This window comes from Castanea sativa, chromosome 6, assembly GCF_040712315.1.
Source record: "Castanea sativa cultivar Marrone di Chiusa Pesio chromosome 6, ASM4071231v1".
In the NCBI taxonomy this organism is placed as follows: domain Eukaryota; kingdom Viridiplantae; phylum Streptophyta; class Magnoliopsida; order Fagales; family Fagaceae; genus Castanea; species Castanea sativa.
Genome location: NC_134018.1, coordinates 30763855 through 30779593, shown reverse-complemented (window position 1 = coordinate 30779593; position 15739 = coordinate 30763855). Strand labels below are relative to the sequence as shown.

At 35.3% G+C, this 15739-nt stretch overlaps 2 protein-coding genes across 3 annotated transcripts; both read right to left on the bottom strand.

Annotated features, from left to right (window-relative positions):
• Positions 1 to 2804: 2804 nt before the first annotated feature.
• Positions 2805 to 5747, bottom strand: LOC142639780 (protein FAR1-RELATED SEQUENCE 5-like). Its single transcript, XM_075813917.1, has 5 exons — positions 4753 to 5747; positions 3717 to 4662; positions 3428 to 3514; positions 3112 to 3309; positions 2805 to 2873 (listed from the first exon to the last, which is right to left on the bottom strand). Exons 1-5 carry the CDS (start codon positions 5745 to 5747, stop codon positions 2805 to 2807), a joined length of 2295 nt encoding a protein of 764 aa, XP_075670032.1.
• A 2092-nt stretch (positions 5748 to 7839) lies between these two features.
• LOC142640602 (homeobox protein SBH1-like) lies at positions 7840 to 14328 on the bottom strand. 2 transcript variants are annotated; one of them, XM_075814775.1, is made up of 4 exons: positions 13503 to 14328; positions 12809 to 13061; positions 8434 to 8660; positions 7840 to 8204 (listed from the first exon to the last, which is right to left on the bottom strand). In XM_075814775.1, the coding sequence occupies exons 1-4, from the start codon at positions 13794 to 13796 to the stop codon at positions 8001 to 8003; spliced, it is 978 nt and encodes a 325-aa protein (XP_075670890.1). In that variant the 5' UTR covers positions 13797 to 14328; the 3' UTR covers positions 7840 to 8000. The 2 variants fall into 2 exon arrangements, with proteins under 2 accessions (XP_075670890.1, XP_075670888.1); XM_075814773.1 differs by having other exon boundaries at positions 12806 to 13061; positions 13503 to 13916.
• Between the last annotated feature and the right edge of the window lie 1411 nt (positions 14329 to 15739).

The window sequence follows — 15739 nt, the reverse complement described above, 5'->3', positions numbered from 1 at the left end:
GTGCCAAAATATATGACACCAGACTTATTCTTATAAAAGAGGAATTGGGACAGGGAGGCAAACCAAATCTGTATGATATCATATGCCACTAGGAAACTAGTCCTACTGTCCTTCAGAAAAACCATAATGGTGAGCATTGTGCATTCTGAGCATTAATTAATTCAATGTGCTTCAACCATGTCAGTGTGTCACATCTAGTAAAGTAATTAAGCCTTACTACACTTGGCCAAACCCTGCTTGAAGGATCCGGATCCTCTCCATTTCCCTTTGAAATGGAGAGGCTCTAGTACACGGTGGGGATTTTGTCCAAAATGATCCACACTCAAAAACTGGACACGTCATTTAAAATGTTAACACCACACTTAATTGGAGTTCAACGCACTTAACCTTGGTTTAACTCAACTGGACAAAAAAAACTCAAGTTAAACTCTCACCAGCCGTTCAAACTCTCTCTCTCAAATTTCAAAGTTCAAACTCTCTCAACCTCTCAACCTCCACTTCTAGCATACTCAACTCAAACCCATCAACAAAAACAAAGAAAATACCTTAGCTCACTAGAGATCCCGACACCAATACACACATCCTTTTTAGACCCAGATCAAAGACAGAGTAAGGGTTGGGGTTTGGAGAGAATCGGGTGTAGAGAGAGACATTGATGCTTTTCAGACCCAAATCAGAGAAGGTTAGGGTTTGGGTTTGGAGAAAATCAAGAAAGAGAGAAGTTGATGATCTTTCAGGTTTGATCTATGGAGGGAAATGAGATTGAGAGACAAAGAAAGAGATTTTGGTCGAAGGAGAGAAGAAGCCACCATCAGAGGTGGTGGTTGCGGTGAGCCAGCCTTGCCGATTTGGTTCAGACCCAAATTAGCGAAGGTTAGGGTTTGGGTTTGGGGAAAATCGGGAAAGAGAGAACAAGGAGCTTTGTTGAAGACAAGTAGAGGAGGTTCGTAGCAGCCCTCTGCCCATACTTGTGGGTTCGTTGGGACCAATGGCAGGGAAGTGGCATAGACAATAAGGAGGAAAAAACCTTCATTGCTAAGGAGCAAAGTTTTTTTGTAAGAGCATGATGCCGAATAAAGTGACTAGGTGTTGATTCCATTCTTTGCGCAAGCTTGATGAAGTTAGATGCAATGCCCACCTCGGTGAGTTAATTTTGTTTTTGTCGATCTCTTGGCTATATTTAGCGATGTGTTGAATAAATTGTGTAATCGATTGTGTAGGATGGATCTCCTTTGGAAAATCACAGACCTACCGCTAGATAGAGACCCACGAAGTTCAGCCGTTGTTGTAATTGAAGCCAAATTTCATATTGAAGTTGATTCTCATAGATTCTGATAGTTTCTAGGCATGGAAATCAACTCGTAGCGTGACCACAACTGATATTGAGTTAGCATTGGTGTTGGAAGTAGGTGTAGCATACTTGATTGTAAATTTGATTTGGGTCCATTGGAGAAGATGATGATGAATGAAAAGCTATCTTGAACCGTTAGCCTTTACAGGTATGGTTTTCTTTTTTGGAACTGTCATAAATACTGAATTGTTCATGGTTGATGCATTGTTTCTTTTTTATTCTACTCGTGATGGGTGCATTGTTCTTTTAAATGTCAATGTCAAGTTTGCCTTGTAAAAGTGCAATGTTGGCATGCTTTGACTTGAAATGCTACTATTTGCTAATCTTGGTCCCATATTCTGTTTAGGGTAAAAATTATGGACAATATGGACAAAGTGATGGGTGCATTGTTCTTTTTTCTTGCATATGATTAATGATGCCATATACAAATAATATTGAAAAACAAGTAACAATAATTTTGTGTATCATGGTGCAGGGCTTCGAGTAACAATTGATTGCAAGCCAGAAAATGGACACTTAAAGAGAAGAGGGGTAGGGAAACTCGATGAAGAAGGAAAGTTCAAAGTGTCTATTCATCGTAAGATTGTAAAAGATGGCAAACTGAATGAAGAATGCTATGCACAGCTTCACAGTGCATCAGCTGCACCATGCCCTGCACATAATGGCCTAGAGTCTTCAAAAGTAGTATTCAAGTTCAAAAGTAGTATTCAAGTTCAAAGTGTACATTTTAATAAAATTTGTTCATTTTTTTTATTAAATTCTCTTATTGTCTACTCTGTTGGATTGAATTTTGATTGTAAGGATTGAATTTTGATTGTAAGGATTGTGATAGGTGGAATGTGGACATTTACAGATATTTGTAAATAAGGATCGTGATAGTTATGGGCTATTGATATTTGTAGATATTTTTAAGTAAGTGTAAGGGTGTGCTGCACAGGTGGTGCGGGTAAAGCTGCTGGGGTGTGTGTGTAGGTGTGACAACTGTGTGTGTAAGGGTGTGCACAGGTGGTGCGGGTAAAGCTGCTGTGTGTGTAAGGGTGTGTAGGGGACTCTGCGTGTGGGTGTGCATAGGTGGTGCGGGTATAGCTGCTGGGGTGTGCATGTGTGCCTGCATGTGGGTGCATGAGAGTGTATAGTCTAGATAAATTGTATTGCTATTGTGGGTTGTTAGTTGGTTGGGCCAAGGTGTGTAGTTAGTTGGTTATGTGGAGTGCTTATAAGGAGAGGAAAAGGATTGTCAAACTCATGCAGATACGGATTGTAAAACTTATGCAAAAGAAAATTTGACACACCAATTAACATGCATACAGCTCAAAACTTGGCTTATTTATATAAATTTTTTCCCCAAACAGCAACCCTTATATATAAAAACAACTCTTGCCTAGCATAACAATTATGCAGAAAAACATAATTATGCAGAATGTGCAATACCAGACCTATGCAGTAACAGTAATTATGCAGTAGCAGTAACAGTAATTATGCAGTAATAGTAACAGTAATTATGCAGAAACAGTAACAATTTCTGCAGCAACAAATAATTATGCAGAAGTTAACACCTTGTAGAGATACATCAGACATGCAGATTAAGTATTCTTTCCAAATAATAAAAAATCTAAACATTTGAATGTGACTAAGTTTTGGACTATCAAAACTCCAGTCCTAAACTAGGAAAATTACAAAACAAGAGCACTTAATCTCAACATGTGTCATAGATTATAAAACATGATCCTAAACTAGAAAAATGGCTTGACTTTATGAACCATCGGATTCCATCCACTTGTAATACTTTCTTGAGTCAAGGGACCTCCACTTGCAACACTTCCTTGAGTCAAGAGACCTCCTGCACCATTAATTTTGTCGTTGGAGCCTACAACACTTGATGTACTCTCTAAATGTGATGCTAATGCAACACTTGCTGATGAGCCTCCCTGATGTGCTGCAGAACTTGTAGAAGCCGACTACAAAAAATCCAATTACACATTACACATATCACAAGCTTAGCATTAAAATTATCAAAGCATGCATCTAAACTATTATTAATATCAAAATAAAATATATAATTGTAAATATCTTTACCATTAAAAGTTGTGTAAAACTAGTAATATTTCCAGAAGATATATCCTCAGCTTTCTTTTGTGCCATGACGTCATATGCATATATTTCCTGTAAAAATTGTACTAATTTAGCAACAATAATAGTATACTATATTAATGTGTAAAAATAAAATAGAATGGCGAAAATAGGGATAATTGAAGATTACCTCCTGCACTTTTCTTTTCTTTGTTTGCTTCTTTGATGTGCCTTCCTTTGGTTTCCTCATCTTTTCTATCTATGATTTCGTCCTACGCTTTTTATTACGATAAACCTCTCTTTTCTTTATCCCTTTTGGTACAATCGTAATCGAAGCACGTAATTGATCTTCTTTGTCTGCAAAATCAGTGGAAGGCCTAATGATGTCTTCTTCTACATTAGCTTTGCAATTCCTAAGGTCACAAAGTTTTTTTTTTTTCAAATCTACAATTGCTAAGCTTAGAATATTATGGCCTTCTTTAGTTTCACATGCCTCATTCACTAATTGAATATATTTTGGACATAAATCTCGATACCGATCTACATATTCCAGTCGAGTATTCGGCTTAATGTTATGTGTTGTGCAATTTTTTCCGCTTCCATCTTTTGCATCTCTTCTCCATCTCTTCATGATATATCTATTAGGAATCAACTTGATATCCAATACATCAAGAACTTTCAAACCATGCCTACATAAAATATCAAATGACTCAAACTTTCTGCAACTACAAGATAGAGTCTCATTTAATGGATTCCATATGACCTCATATTTTCCATTTTGATTGAAAACTCCAACCACATAACTATGTGTTTGACTCACATTGCGTTCTAGGATGGAAAGTGTCATTACCTCTTCAACTTCTGTCTGAAATAAATCAAACAACTTAGGCGTGTACACTATTGCTACTTGGTTAAGCATAGGAGAGCTTTTGAGCTTTAATCTTGGAAATTTCTGTCTAGAGTTGTATTCTGCTTCTAACTCCTTATCCCGCTTTTGATTGGCAACTGTTTCAAAATGAGTGAAAAACTCTACTATATTGAGATCAGTACGCAAGCAATCCTTCAAGTCAGCATTGAAACTCTCACTAAGCTGGGTTGTCTTCATTCCTGCAGTGAAAGTTCTCTTAACATATGCTTGGGCCCATTTTTCCTTCAATTTAAATAGATCAATTAGCCATTTATTTTCACGAACATCGTACTTATCTAGCATTTCATTCCAAGCTGTAAGAAACTCATCTTCACTGTCATACTCATAGATTCATGCTAAGAAATCAGCGTTAAATTGAGGCTCAGTTTTTAGTAAATGACCCAAGTGTTTCTCAGCATTCTACCACATATGCCAACTACACAATGCATGATATGTCTTAGGCATGACTACTTTTATTGCAGCTGACATTGCTGCATCTTGATCTGTGAAAATAGTGATTGGCTTCTTTTCAGACATTGCTTCTAAGAAGGTCTCAAATAACCATACAAAAGATTCAATCGTTTCATCATATAAAAGTGCACCTCCAAATACAACAGTTTCTCTATGGTGATTGAGACCCAAAAATACTCCAAGTGGCCTTGCATCTCTATTTGTGCTATACGTTGTATCAAACGTTATTACATCACCGAAGTGGCTATAGTCAATGATCATTCTTGCATCGGCCCAAAAGATATTAGTAATCAACTCTTCACAGTCCAATTGAGTAGTGAAATAATATGAAAGATTTTCCTTAAGTTGACGACTGAAATATCTTCCCAACCTAGCAGCTGCCCCATGCTCCATGTCTCTCTGTCGCTTAGTGCGTAAGTAGTTTTTATGATCTTGCTTGGTAAAACCAAGATTATCATATCCACCAACTTGCTTACTAAGAAGCTCATAAGATTGCTTTAATCTTAATCCCGATTCATGTGCCAAATCAATTTCAATAGCATGAGTTGCAGCCACATTCCGTTGTGATGGCATCATGTGCACAGTTGATGGAAGGTGGAGATAGTGGTTATGCTTAGCAATAAATTCACTCACCACATATTTTTTACTATCTCGATTAAGTACAATAACCAAATGTGCTTCACAACCACATCTTGTTTCTGCTCGTGGATTCTTTACATTCTGATCTCTCTTGTCTTTGCCTCGAACTCCCTCCTTCGCGCACACAAATCTCCTTGAAGTAACCACTCCAGTCTTTTTACATTTATTTACATACTCTTTTCTAATACTAAAACCAGCCTTTCTGCCATATTCATTATAAAAACCATATGCAATCTCATCCGCTTCAAACTCCATCCCTTTAAATGGGGTAGATTCCATGGGCACATTAGAAAGAACATGTATTCCCATCATTATCCCTAGAAAAAATTGAACATAAATTTATTATAACTTTCACCTATAATTTGTTTTCAAAATAGAGATGATGTAAAAAAAAATGAGGATGTAATGAATGATCAACATACTAATGAGGATGTACCTCATATGAGAGAAATGTTATATATCTTTGTTACTAAACATAAAAATTCAAGATGACCAAGCATGATTTCAACTCAACTCACTCAAAGGCCAGTCAATTTAAACATGACAGTAATAAACATGTTCTTTAAAATCTTGCATCCATAATATGCCATCAAGAATCATTATAATGGAATCTTCTTATTATGCTTAAAGAACTTATTTATTATGAGATTTTTTTTTCAAAAGAGAAATTTATTAATTGAAATATCTAAACCTTGTGATCAACACCACAACGGTATCCTTTTGATCACCTCTCTATATATGTCCATAATCCACATTAAGCGTACAAGTAATCATTTTTTTTTTTTGAATGTGTACAAGTAATCATTTTTTAATTTCACATAAACTTATCATTGATACTATTTTCTTATGAACCGATTATAATAGACTATATTAACAGCTATGGAAATATATATATATATATATATATATATATATATATGTATTTTAAATTGTGCCACTAAACTTATTGATTACACTATGAATTAGGATCATGTGTGTAAGGATTATAGTGTTGATCTATTCCATAACATTTTATGGTAATAAATTCAAATTTATTGATGTAATTTTATCCATTTGAAAATCTAGTTAGTTTTTTTAATTTATACTTTCCTAATCTACTTTCCAAAGTGGTTTCTCCATTGAAGATATTCTTCTTTGATTTTCCACTTCGTCACCAAATGTTATGTCATGCTTAATTGTGCTTTTTATATTACTTATTGATTTCTTAATTGCTTAACTATAGTGAAAAATTAATTGTCTGAGTGGATCACTTCACCAATATAATTTGATAATTTTGCTCATTAATTCACATTGGGGTCTAAACAGAAATTTCCATGTTCAATCTTATTGGTGGCCATCAAAACAACAATATAAACTCGTGAGCTTGTTTCTCTGTGTGTAGCTTTTATTGGTGGCCATCAAAACGACAATATGTTCAAGAAATTTTCAATGTTCATTTTCTTATGTTAGACCCACGTATTTCTCTGTGTGTACTAATAAAGATTCAATCTTTATCTCAAAAAAAAATAAAGATTCAATCTTTATCTCAAAAAATTAAAAATACTCCTAGAATCATCCAGCCATTATAAAGATTCAATCATTAACCACCAAAAAACCATATAAACTCACCAAGACAACAATATAAATGTAGAAAAATTATCAAACATCAAATAAGATAAGCATAAACAAGTTTTATTGATATACCTCAGTTTGGCAAGATAGAAACAGAGATGTCTTCTCTAAACCTTCTGTGAAGCTTTTTTTTTTTTTTGTTAAAATCTGTGAAGCTTTGAACGTGGGCTATCTCTATTTCGATTTTCCGTATAAAAGGGTTTTTTTTTTTTTTTTTTCCAATGCACGGATATACTTCTGTGAGGATCTGGTGAAGTTTTTTTTTTTTTTTTTTGGGTTAAAATCTATGAAGCTTTGAACGTGGGCTTACTCTGTTTCACTTTTCCCTCTAAAAGGTTGTTTTTTGTTTTCTAGTGCACTGATGTATCTACCTCTATTTCTCCATTTCTAGTGCACGGATATACTTCTGTGAGGATCCGGTGAAGCTCTTTTTTTTTTGGTTAAAATCTATGAAGCTATGGGCTAACTCTATTTCACTTTTCCCTCTAAAATGTTTTTTTTTTTGTTTTCCAGTGCACTGATGTACATCACCTCTGTTTCTCCATTTCCCTCCAAAAAGGTTTTTTTTGTCCGGTTGAGTTAAGCCAAGGTTAAGTGCGCTGAACTCCAGTTAAGTGTGGTGTTAACATTTTAAATGACGTATCCAATTTTTGAGCGTGGATCATTTTGGACGAAATCCCCACCGTGTACTGGAGCCTCTCCATTTCAAAGGGAAATGGAGAGGATCCGGATCCCTGCTTGAAGGTGCTAAGCTAAACATAAACCAAGGTAATTTTGGTCAATGGAAAAGTGGTACAAACATGTACTTGAATAGCAGTTCTGGAACCTCAAGTAGTTAAATATAAATATTAGAGCCTCTCATTCTCATACATAACAGAGTTGCATCAATATATATATTTTGATAGGTTAACAGAGTTGCGTCAATATTGTTACAGTGACAGTAAAATGTCATTAAAGGAGCATATTTGTGCAATCCATTGGAAAGGGATTGCACATAACATTGTCCATGTAGTAGTGGGGATGAGTTCCATCCATCACAAACAATTGCATGTCCTCTGAAGGCTTCCAATGGCGTTTCCTCTGATTGATGAACCAATTGTTTATCTGTTTCAGATCCAAACCTGTTGATTCTGCAAGTGCCACCTTCTGGGACTCCTGAATAAGCATAATAAATTGAATTATCCCAACAAGAACAAATTAATCTCTTATGGGATGGTCAACAAACCATTTCTAACATGGCCACTTTCTAATATTTCATTTCAGAGAGTTCTAGGGTTAAAATGCAAACTTATAAACTTCTAGGATGGAATCAACATCAATGTGCGGTTGATTTTGGCACAGAACTAATGTAAAAGGAACAAGGATATAGGCAATATATACATACCGATGGGTATGGCCACTTGTAGTGTCTGCTCCACCAGTCTAGCAACCGGTGCCGGGCTTCCTTTGGTAATTTCCCATTCTTTTTCTTCTTCAGAAATTCCTGCTTCAGACTGCCCAGATATCCACTGTACTTCCGCAGAAGCTGAGTTTTCAGTTCCTGGTCTTCAGCTTGAGGATCTATGCTGTTGTCATTCAGATCAACTTCTTCCCCAGAAGATCCAATTCGACCTATAACAAAGGCCAATTAAGAGATCAGATCAGAAAATTACTAGAGGTGCAGGTACGCATTCATGATTCATTTTACAAAAATACCATAATACAAAGATAGAGGAATTTTAAAACAATAAATTATAACTGATTTCAATAACTCATATCAAATGCTTGTAGGATGGCTAAAAATTTAAGACAGCATTCACATCAAGTATAAGTGTTTCTGAGGTGTGAGGGACAAGGACTAGGGTTCAAGTCTTTTAGAGGAAGACTCACACACATATACATTTAGATTAGACTAGAGTAGATATTCTATCTTGTATTAAAAATAAAAAAAAGTAATAGATATAAACAATATATATATATATATAGAGAGAGAGAGAGAGAGAGAGAGAGATTGTTCTCCCTTGTCTTAAATCACCTTTAAAGCTAAACCTTAGATCAGAAAATTGACAATAATTACTTGGAAACTTTTACCATTTTTAACAAATAGAATGAATATGTCCTCACAAGTATATAGGCAGTATAAACCAAAGCAACATCTTCAATACAAAAGGGCAACAGTTAATTCATGACAAAGTAGATACTTCCACTTGAAGGGAGAGAGAGAGAGACCGTGATAAATCACTGAATTATGGAAATATGTGGAGTCATTCATAGTTCCTAAAGACATTTTATACAAAATCTGAACAATATTTTCAACTCTGGAGTTTTTCAGGACTTCAATCAGTGTTCAGGAACAATTATAATACAAATAATTATTATGATGAATTACTAAATAAAGAATAAAGTATGTGTAATGTTCAAAGGAAAGTGCTAGTAGCATCTACACCATACCTCAAAAAGGCTAGTCTACTTACAATTAAGTCTCATTATAATTGTTTATAAATCCCATTTCAACCTAATATATGCCTAGTGCGAGACTTAAAACACACCCACACATCACACTCAATCAATATCCAATCAATATGGAGCATCATAAACTCCCCCACTTAAATCAAATCGCTGACATTCTCATCATGACCCAATTTGTAGGATTGTGTCTAAACCTATACGAGGTTACCGGGTTGGCTTTGAATGATCCAAGAAAAAGCGTTAGCCACGTTTGCACTATACCTCTATTATGATCCTAGTGTCCAACATTGGTTAAGTGTAAGCTTAAACATAAGTATATAAGCTCTTAGGCACCCTCCCCTTGCAAGCCTGTTTTCAAAGGTGACTTCTACCCATAGGTTTGTAACATTTGATATCAAAGCCAACCACCACGTCGAGTATGCGGTCAGATCTCGGATGGGGCGACTTAGAGGCTAGATTAAAATGGATAAGTCATTAAATAGCTGATAGGTGAGTTGAGCCACCAAAAAAAGAGAAAGGGCTACTATTGGGTCAATGTCGATAGAGTGAGCCGTTGTGGACATCGGTTGTGAAGAGCACCCTCCACTTGCAAGCCGATTTTCAAGTGTGAGTTCTACCCATAGGTTTGTATCGTTTGGTATAAGAGCTAATCATCACATCGAATAATTAGATATAGCTCATTGAGTATAGGATTAAATGAGTTGTGGCTTTATGATCGGGTCTTGTAGGGGTGACCTAGAGGCTAGATTATAATGACTTACTAAGTCATTGAATAACTAATAGGTGAGTGGAGCCGCCAAAAAAAGAAAGAGAAAGGGCTACCATCAGGTCAGTGCCGATAGAGTGAGCCATCGTAAATGTCGACTGCGGAGCTTCGTGGTATGTTATGCCTAATCACCACCTTGTTTCTATTTGTCTAGACATGATCTATGTGAGTTCAAGTCAATCTAGGGCATCACAATATTTGAAAGTCTTTTTAAGAAGAAAAGTGTAGATACAAGTGTCCATTAATTAGCTTTATCATGTTATAGAATTTGTTACCATCAATGTTTTTTCACTTATAAAAAATCAAGCCTATGTTGGAGCAACAAAGAATGTCACCATTAATGAAGAGTTTGAGATATCTAGATGATAATTAACATTCAAAGTGTTATAGTGAGATGGGTATTCTAATTGAAAATATCAGTACTTTAGTTTAAGGAATGAATCCATAATGTCAGCTAACTCTGTTAGGAATATGAGATGAAATGAAAAAGAATCAATCAAAGTTTTAGCTTTGAGGTGCGTTGAATTGTTGTCTTTAAGAAGATATTTGCTCCCACTCTTTGAGAGTTTAATAATGGGATAGTGAGAAATCACCTTTAGAATACAACAAAGCCCCTATTACTTCTACAAATAGCAATCTTAGAGAATTCTTAGGATTTTCTTGTATTCTTGTTAATTAATTTAGTCACAATTGAAAAGTCATTGAAAACTGAAACTTCACTCAATCTAGCACGACAACTCACCCGCACGATCCTCAAACAGAACCTTCAATTAATTCTTACGCGAGGCTTGCTTGAGAGAGCTTTTGAAAATCAAACCATTTTAACTTTCAATCTTTTAAGTTAATTCCACCACTTCCGATGTGAGATTACCTCATATACTACTACTTATACATATAGTAGACTCTTCCAACTGTTAGATCACATAGATATGCGATTGCCTCATATACTACTACTTATACATATGGTAGTCTCTTCCAACTGTTAGATCACATAGATATGTTCGAAAGGAGCTATTTTTCATTATTATAAGCATATGATAATATACTTGGATTGATCATGTTACATGAATCCATCATATGCATTATGGTTGGAGCTTGATTCTAAGCTAGGTAGCGAGAGTAGAAAAACTCAGCATTAAAAATTCACAATTGAAAAGTCACAACTGATAATTGAATAAAAATTTACTAATAACAATTGCTCAATTTTGGTAGTTAATACATTTTAAAAGGGCTACTTTGCTAATCTATTTTCAGCAAAAGGCTAGCAAGAGTTCAATGCATGCACTTCACAATACTATCTGAATACGGGTAGAGATCCCTTTTGGGCAAGACAAAGCTTGCTTCTACAAAATGAATTCGGACCCCGGCTTAATCAAGCTTGGAGTACTAAATTAATATATATATATATATTTATAAAGGGCTAGAGAAAAGTCTTTCCTGGACTCTAGGAATAGCTACCTGAAAATAAAATAGGGATGGAAACCATCTAAATTTAAAAAGAGAGAAGAAAAGAAAGACTCATACAAGGAAGCTATGATAACCCGAGCATTTTAATACATGAATTTTTGTGTGCTGAAAACTGTATCTTTCTACGATCAATAGCTAAGTGTACGGTTTCTATTTACACTAAGACATTCAGTTGATGTCTAAGTAGCTCTTTTGTTCCAAAACAGGCAACCATGATGATCACCTACCTTGAACGAATGAACTTTCCATATCCAAGCCTAGCCCCAATTCCATTACAATAGAAGAAATATGAAATTGGGGAGAAGATCATTTCATGAGTTCTTCACCTGTGTTTCTCTCCCTCATGTTACGAGGTTTTGATTGTTCTTTCACATATGTGCCTTTCCGCCATATTGAAAGTGAACAGCAATCTCATAAACTTGAGAAGCAATTTCCTCTCTTTACCAGTAACATACAAACAGTAATAAACTTACAACTATGAATTAAATATTCGTTTTTCACATTTCTATAAAATCTACCATTTTTTTTCCTTCTCAGTTGAAATCAAATATTAGATGTTCGAGCAACTGCTTTCAAACATTTTTAATAGAAGTGACATTTGTCTCTCTCCAGCCTGAAACCTTTTTCCATCGTTTCTTCAATAATTTTAAAAATCTCTCAAATAGCTTATAAAAGAAACCCTAAAAGGCTAGAAGGGTTCAGAAGTTCAGACAGTTTGGGTCAGAAAAGACTAACAATAAGATGGCAAATATCCAATTGTAGACACAGACAAACATAAGAGAATCAAATCTATAGATATCTATACCCCATCTGGTACCCCTTTACTCTAGCCTCCAAACAAGAAATTTCCTTTTGTATAGACTGATCAAACTCAATTATTCGTCTGGCACTTTCATTTTCCATGAAAGATTACGCAGCACAAGGATTGCCCCTCTACCTATCTGTCTACCTCTGATAAACAAAAGCAAAAAACATGACCTCTTTGAAGGGAAAAAGACAAAAAACAAAACAGATAATTTAGATTGCAATTAAAAAAAGGTTTATATGATCAAGAAAAGGGGAATAAGAGTGTCACCACCAGCTGAATCTGAGGAAGAAACTGTTAGGGCTTTGAGCTGGCACTCGATCCTTGAGAAGAAAAGCATGGCCTCTTTGAAAGGTTTAGAGAGTTCTTGCTCGTACTTGGTGAGCATCTCACAATAGGCCTCCATGAACTGGTCCAGTCCAGGGTCTTCACCTATGCAAACTGTTCCTGACCTACCACCCATGGCAGCTTCAGAATTAGCATAGACCTCCTCTAACCTAGCCACCACTTCAGGAGGTGCCCCAACCTACGATCATTAGTATTTTCTCTAGCATCAAAAATAAAAACGCCATGCAAATAACACTAGTGGGAAAAGAAAAAAAAAACCATTTAAGAAAAAAAGAAAAAGGGGACATTTGGCTTTCCACTATAAAATCTTGAAGGAACCCTTCATCACAGAATCCAACAAATGGTTTCATTGGAGAGAGTGAGAGAGAAACCAACATGAAGAAAGGGACAGTTAAGGGTTTAAACTTGGAGCAGGTTTCTGATTATTCTTTCATGGACCACAAAAACTGCTACCAATTATAATGAAAAAAAGATTCTGAAAATTCTATCTGTTTATAAGCCTTTGCTAAGAAAGAGAGAGAGAGAAAAAAAAAACCAAAACTTTTCCATGAACTGGGCTTCTGATGAGAAAGAAAGTAAGAGGTTTGAATTTGACTAGGTAGAAGTTAGAATTCATCACCTTTTGACAATTGACATAAGCGGCCAATAGTCTAAGAAAGAGAGGATGAGCCATAATCTTTGAACTCATAGTCATACAACTACTATTGTTGGTCTCCATGCGGTTCACAATATCTTGCGGAGGCATCAAACCAGAGGTCTTCTGGCCGTAAGAATTGGTGTTCAAAGGTAGAGGAAGAAATGGCTTAAAATTACTATTTGCTTCATGACCAGAATTCATTAGAGGCATCATCATATTGTTGTCTCCAAACCCCATCATACAAGAAGTGCCATTTCCACTAGCTCCTCCTTCCATATTCTCTCTCTCTCTCTCTCTCTCTCTCTCTCTCTCTCTCTAAAAACCCATAAATATCTCTTTCGGTGTGTCTCAGCACTCTCACACACTAGTTTTTATAAAGACTATTGGTCTACCTAAAGAGCACTCCCGGTTTTCAAGCTCAAAAACTTTTAGTCTTCTACAGAAAATAGGGTTTTTTTTCGTCTCCCCTTCTTGGCTGTCTGTAAAAAGTAGATTCAGTCTCTCTTGGAAATGGTTATTTTCTTTACTTCCTGTGCGCAAACAGTATTTCACTCTTCCCTCTCTCTTTTCTCACTCTCTCCGTATGAGATATATATGTACATAATATTTAGCTAGTGAGAGAGAGGAGTTTAAGATGAACAGAAGGTTGCACGCGGGGTTAACGTGCGATTTTGCAAGTTCCACTGAGAGTCTGAGACCCTTTCCTTCCCGATGAAACCTAGCCCTTATCACCTCCTCGTTTATTGCACTGCCACTGATCTACTTACTATTTACTGGTTCACTCTGAGAAAGACAGAGAAAGAGAAAGGGAAAGATAGAGAAAAAGGTACTAGATAATGTTGCTTAATTATGGAGAGGATCATATGGATAATCAAGCTATATAATGGGGTTGAATTGATGGGAAGAAAAAGAGATGTTCTTGCTCTGATGCTCGAAGCTTAATTCGTGGTGTTAGTGATTGATGGTAATCAATCTCAACCGTCCATTTGATGGTACCCACTGCCCTCTCAACAGGGGCAGACCTACATAAGGGCAGAGGGGCCATGGCCCCACCCCATTAAAAAAAAAATTGATATAAAAAAAATTAAAGATTGCTCTTAAATATTTTTATATATATATATATATATATATTTTTCTTTTTATCTTTCCTTCTAAAATATTTAGATATTAACTTACAAGAAAAGAAATAAATAAATAAAATTCATGTCCTTTTAACTACAAAAAAAAAAAGACTAAACAAAAATAGTACACAAAATAAGAAATACTTATTTTGTATGTTATATTTTGTTGATGTGTTTTATAATATAAAATGTTTAAGAAATACTTATTTTGTATGTAATATTTTGTTGAATATAAAATAAATGTTAGTTTTTATTTTCATAAATTTTTTTTTGATTTTAAGCTTTGGCTCCCTCGAAAATGAATCCTGGTTCCGCCCGCTCTCAATCACAGCCCCTCCTTCCATTATACAGTATTAATTAATATTAATATTCCCTTTGTGATTTCATGTTGTCCTCTCTTACACACAGGTAGGCACAGTGTTTATGTTTCACTTTTGGGAGGGTTAAACTTTTCTAGGGCAAAACAACAAAGCCAAACCCTGAAACACGACACCGTTTGCTGGGTTATATTCATGCAAAACGACATCGTCTCTATCTCTTCCTCTTCAAATATAGTTCTCACTTTGTTGTCAACCATTCAATCTCAGCCATATGGGTCTAATCAATAATAATTTAAAGTAGAAAAAGTGGGTTTTGGGAGCTGAGAGAAAAAAAGAGAGAGCTGATAGAAAGTTGGTGGGACACTCCGAATGTCTTTTCCTCTAGTCTAATCCAAACAAGTCTTTTATCCTTTGAAATTTATTATTGTGCCATGTGCAAAGGCATATTACAAATGACGAGTAGTTTTAGACCACATCTTTTATTTTTTTGATTTTTATAAATGTTTTATGGAGTAGATTATTAACTCACTTTTAAATAAATTTGCTATTATTTTTTTTTCAACACTTATAACTTGACACATCAAAATTGTGGCATAAAATAGTCTATTTTTTTTCCCTTCATAAATAACATCAATTTTGTCACAAAACATTAATTTTTCACATGAATATTTACATATTCTTTCACAAATTCACCTTAAAAAGGTCATTCACAATATCAAAAAAGCACAATTTTTGCTAGGGCTGTACAAAATCTGACCAGTATTTATGAAACGCTCCA